Source organism: Orbicella franksi, chromosome 13, assembly GCF_964199315.1.
Source record: "Orbicella franksi chromosome 13, jaOrbFran1.1, whole genome shotgun sequence".
NCBI classification, from domain to species: Eukaryota; Metazoa; Cnidaria; class Anthozoa; order Scleractinia; family Merulinidae; genus Orbicella; species Orbicella franksi.
Window position 1 is genome coordinate 7,793,835 of NC_138157.1, and position 4,984 is coordinate 7,798,818.

General features: G+C 42.0%; 1 protein-coding gene across 1 annotated transcript; it reads left to right on the forward strand.

The window, feature by feature from the left end:
* Nucleotides 1-289: 289 nt before the first annotated feature.
* On the forward strand, nt 290-3,227 carry LOC145466041 (collagen triple helix repeat-containing protein 1-like). The gene is made up of 3 exons (XM_081449821.1): nt 290-447; nt 1,209-1,451; nt 2,697-3,227. The coding sequence occupies exons 1-3, from the start codon at nt 349-351 to the stop codon at nt 3,033-3,035; spliced, it is 681 nt and encodes a 226-aa protein (XP_081305947.1). The 5' UTR covers nt 290-348; the 3' UTR covers nt 3,036-3,227.
* Nucleotides 3,228-4,984: the final 1,757 nt, after the last annotated feature.

The window sequence follows — 4,984 nt, forward strand, 5'->3', positions numbered from 1 at the left end:
ACGTAAAACAGCCACAAGCATATTGAGCTATATTAAGCGAGTAAGTGGCTAGAGTCATGAACGATTCAGCAAAGGCATGGTCTCACATCGAAACGGAAAATTTGAATCCACAATTAGTTTATCTTTGAAGGTCAAAACGATTATTCTCTATGCCAAGGCTGGCCGCCTGAGATAAGCTAAACGTGATTAGATGTCGTTATCGTAAAATCAATGTCCATGTTTTGCTGGGCTGAACTTTCCTATATAAGGCAAGTTCGTTTCGAAGTGGACAAATCTCGCTGCCTTTGTGCCTGTCGGTCGGAACATTGCATCCCTTTGGAAGACAGAAGTTGACCGCGTTCAAGAGTCATGTCCATGATGATGTACTTGGTTCTTTGCCTGAATTTGCTGCTGATTCTTCAGCTGCAGTTGATCTCCAGCGCTGAAGCAAAGGGTCCATCCGGTCCGGTATGTATCATACTGTCAACCAGAGAAAGAGCTTGTCTGAGTTAGCATGTGCATTATGGAGGGTTTGAGGATGGGACGGTGCTGGAATCTTAGTCGTCGATTTCTCAGCTCTCCGTTCACAATTCAGCCCATGTCTCAGCTGTATGAGTAAATTTTGCAGATTTCAGTTCTCAGCTATCATTTAAAACAATGTGTTATATTATTTCTGCTCACATCAGTAGCTCCTGCTGAAATTTAGAATTTTCACCAATTCTAAGCTTATTGATCAATGCGTAGCTATATTAAATTTTCTTTCAGCCAAAACCAACCACAGGCGATCACAAATTGCAATGGCGCCTTGTCCGCATTCACTCCTCGGTCGGGTTGCATGATTCTACTATGATTGACATCATTAGCGGTGCGGCCCGGCCGAAGCACGTAACACTGCAGTGATTGTGTACCGATCTAAAATTTGTATTTGTACATCTGTAGACCTGACTGCCTGCTCTTCGTAACTCTCTAGTTATTTCAGGCCCCTAAATCTGGTAACATATAACTTTGTAAAAAATACCAGTTCTGTTAAGCGAAAGGGAAATATGGCTTGTTATTGTTGTTGTTGCGATGTAACAGATCGCAACATCGATCAACATCAGCTGCAAAAATCATGTTTCTCCAGATTGGGCATGCACCTTGCTGCAATATATTGCAAGATGTGGCAGAAATAGAAAAACCTAAATGCTTTCGACATAATCAGTGCAACTATTTTTTTTTTTTCATTTTAGAAGCCTTGTGACACTTGCGGATGTGTTCCCGGCACCCCAGGGATCCCAGGTAGCCACGGAACACCGGGAAATCCAGGAATTCCCGGAAATCATGGCTTACCCGGACCAATCGGCAAAACTGGTTTAACGGGAAAGAAGGGGGAACCGGGAATTCCGGGACCGCCTGGCTCGCCTGGGCTATCAAACTGGAAACAGTGTGCCTGGAAGAACGTAAACAGCGACCAGGACAACGGAAAAATATCTGTAAGTGCTGTTAACATGTTTTCATTTTACACTAAAAATTAGACATGTGCCGCCAAGCACTCGCCAATGTGAGATTATTTGCTATTGGGTTTCACACAGAATTGTTATTCATACAACCTTCTCGTTCCTGTTACAACCCTCTAAACAATTTGCTTGTTTTCTTTTCTTGTCAAATTGCTTTTTAAGTTGCTCTTTGATTAGCAGGCTGTACGATGAAAGCGCTAAATTAAAGAATTCAGCGGGTTTTCGAAAAACTATGCATTGAATGATTTAGAAGGTCTGTTTGTGGATGCGGATCTGATGTCAGACTTCTCAGCTATCAGTAAATTAATTTTGCAGATCTAAGATCTCAGCTTTCAGTTAAAAAACCCCGCATCATTTCTCAACCGAAAGTTAAGTTATTTCATCTCGACTTAGGGTTAAGCATTAGGGAGTTTAAGCAAACCAGAACGACGACGGCAACGAGAACGCCACCAAACAAAAGTTTTAATGAGCAAAACAATAGCTGTGCACGTGCGTTATAAATCTTCGTACATTTCTTCGCCGTCCTCTGCAAAATAACAACGTGAAATGACCAATTCTGCGTCGTCTACTGAACGTGGACGACGACGGCTAATTTTTCGTATTTCCATTTGGAATTGAACGCTGTCATTGCATATTTAGCTTGAGCACGTTTTTAGAGCCATTGGCGCACCAAACAGATCTAGACAATCGCTAATTTCGCTAGTAAAATATAAATTTATTTTTTACTTGGCGTCGTCCTCCGCGTCGTCGTCGTCGTTGCTTAAGCTCCCTATTATCTCCTTTTCAAAATCGCGAAATTCAGCTTCCGACAAAATTTTTTATAAGGTTAAGGAAAATCAATATTTAGTACAAATAATCTAGTAGCGTTCTATCACGAATGCCGTTCTCTGATTGGCTACGCTACTCACTATCTACTCTGTGATAGATAGTGAGTAGGTTTGTACTAAAACAATTAGATTATTCGCTCTCAATTTCTATGCATAATAGTTGAATCGCGCTGCGCCCTCGCCAACTATCATGCGATAGAAATCTCGAGCTCATAATCTAATCGTTTAGTAGGTACGTGTTTGTCTTTATTCAAATTCAGATAGTGAGCAGCCTAGTGCGGTTATTAAGAAAATGCCGGCCGCTTCTTTGCGTTTTTGAATTAAGTGTCTGTGAAGAGGATTTTTTTTAAGTTTTGTAATTGTTAAATGTGTTTTTGTTTTTAATTTCTTCCAGGAGTGCACATTTATTAAAAAGAACAGCATTTCCCACCTCCGGGTTGTCTATCAGGGAAACATGCGGGTTATTACTAGCAGAACTTGCAACCGGTGGTTCTTTACGTTCAACGGTGCAGAGTGCTCCATGCCAATTGACACTGCGGTTTACTCTGGCGGAGCGTGGAACATCATTCGTACGGCCACCATTGAGGGCTACTGCTCAGGAATCTCTAAGGGCGCTGTGAATGTAGCACTCAACGTGGGGCCCTGCGGTGATGGTTACAAACTGGGAGATGCATACACAGGCTGGAACTCTGTGAGTAGGATCATCGTCGAAGAAGTGGAACCATCCCAGTAAACTCAACATGAGAATCTCTTCGCGAATTTTTGAAAGCCGTTTGTGCTTTTGTGTGTACTTGTAGATTAGTAATGATGCAATAAACACAGTTGAGAAGAGATACAAAAAGTGAAAAGGCAGTGTGCTCTGAGTGCATTCTTTTCCGTTGCAGAAGTCGAACGGATCTCTGTATTCTGGGTGGGGAGAAAGGGGGGGGGGGTGATGTTCTAACAGCCAATCACTTTAAGGTACCTCTTACCTAAAATACTGCAAGGTCGACGCGATACGCTCAAGTGTCCTTCAAAAGAAAGCTAGTCGACTTTTTTATTGGTCTCACAAGCAGTGAAAATCAACCCGGATTCCGTCAGTAAATATGACGCGTGGGTGTCCCGCAAACATGTGTGTAGACAGGAGCCATAATCGGGGACGGAGACCGTAAGCGCGTGCCATTTCTAGTATTGGGGCTGTCCCTATGGTATGGGACAATTTTTCTATTTATAAAACAAATTGCGCAATCCCGTGCGGCACACGCGCGTACGGCTGCGAGGATTTTTGCGGACGGGGTGTTTCTACCTCACGGGCGTAGATTGAGGGTGACTTCCTCTCGGGTTCCTAAACGAAGATACACTATGTCAACTAAATGTGACTTAAAATTTTAAGTCTTGTAACTATTTTATGACGAAAAAGGACTACAAAATTTTGCACACACTGGTAGTCGAACCCGGGCCACTGTACCCTTACTTACCACTGTACCACCGTGCTACTAGCTGCCGAAATGCACAAACTTTAAACTACATGTAATGAACAGTAATATAAATTAATATAGAGCTACCCTAACATACAAATGAAAGCTAACCGCAAGCAAAATGGAGTGATGCTAACCGCAAGCAAAATGGAGTGACGCTAACCGCAAGAAAAATGGAGTGACGCTAACCGCAAGCAAAATGGGGTGACACTAACCGCAAGCAAACCTAACCGTGCTAACCGCAAGCAAGCAAGGTAAACATGTACGGCGGTTTATTAACACCTCTACATTGTATAAGCAACATCCAGGCGTCCAAACCCCATACTCCGCCCGGGCGTTATATTTTTCCTTGCGGACGTAGCGCGGGGAAATGGCGTCCGAAATTCCCAAAATGTTTGATGCTTTTGGCCCACAACTCAAAACTTTCATGCCTGTTGGAATTTTGCTTCAGTGTTTTCGTCGTAAGCTGCTCCAATTTGAGTGAAGTAAGACAGTGTCAAATTTAGTTATGTGCCGCTTTATATCACTGACCAAGTTGTGTTCCGCAGCTTCTTTCACAAGGGCTCCACATTACTCCACTCTAAGTTTCTCATATTTTGAAGATTAACAGCTTTTCCAAAACACAGCGAAACACTAGTTGGATATATTTGGATATAGCCGCGTTTCAGGACTTCAAAGTTTCCCCCCTCTTGCCGCACGCTTGCGAGGATTTCACCAGAGTCTATCTCGACCGAACAGTAAAAAAAAAAAACATAATTGCAAGTTTGAGTTTCGCCTGAATTGTAAGCAACGCTTGATGTTTCATCAAGGCACAATAAGCGACAATAAAGTTTATGTCTGTAGATGCTGCTCAGTTTTGTTTGTGTAAAAATCCAATAAATTGACTGTTGTCGATGAATAAGAGCGCCCGCCGATGCGTGTTTTGTACAGTCAGTAAAACATCACAAATTGGACTTCCCCACTTTCGAGTGAAAACGTACATCGAACTCATGTATCTCTAGTTTTTAAATATGTTTAAGGTTGACAAATGTTTGAGACCATATTAAAAGCTTAGCTGAAAGTATGTGAATATATCAGAAATAATCAGCTTTCTTTAATCAACTCGAATAGTCACGGCACTCGAATAAAGATTTCGATTTTGTTGGTTGAGTTATCAAAACTCCTTGTCTATTTTATTTTCGCAGTGTAAAATTTCACTATGTTAAAGAAACACTCATGATGTTAG

Bases quoted from the DNA above. Each gene is read 5' to 3' on its own strand.
- LOC145466041 (XM_081449821.1), top strand. From the start codon at position 349: ATGTCCATGATGATGTACTTGGTTCTTTGCCTGAATTTGCTGCTGATT. The intron at 448-1,208 runs GTATGTATCATA...TTTTCATTTTAG, and splicing joins CAAAGGGTCCATCCGGTCCG to AAGCCTTGTGACACTTGCGG. The intron at 1,452-2,696 runs GTAAGTGCTGTT...AATTTCTTCCAG, and splicing joins AGGACAACGGAAAAATATCT to GAGTGCACATTTATTAAAAA.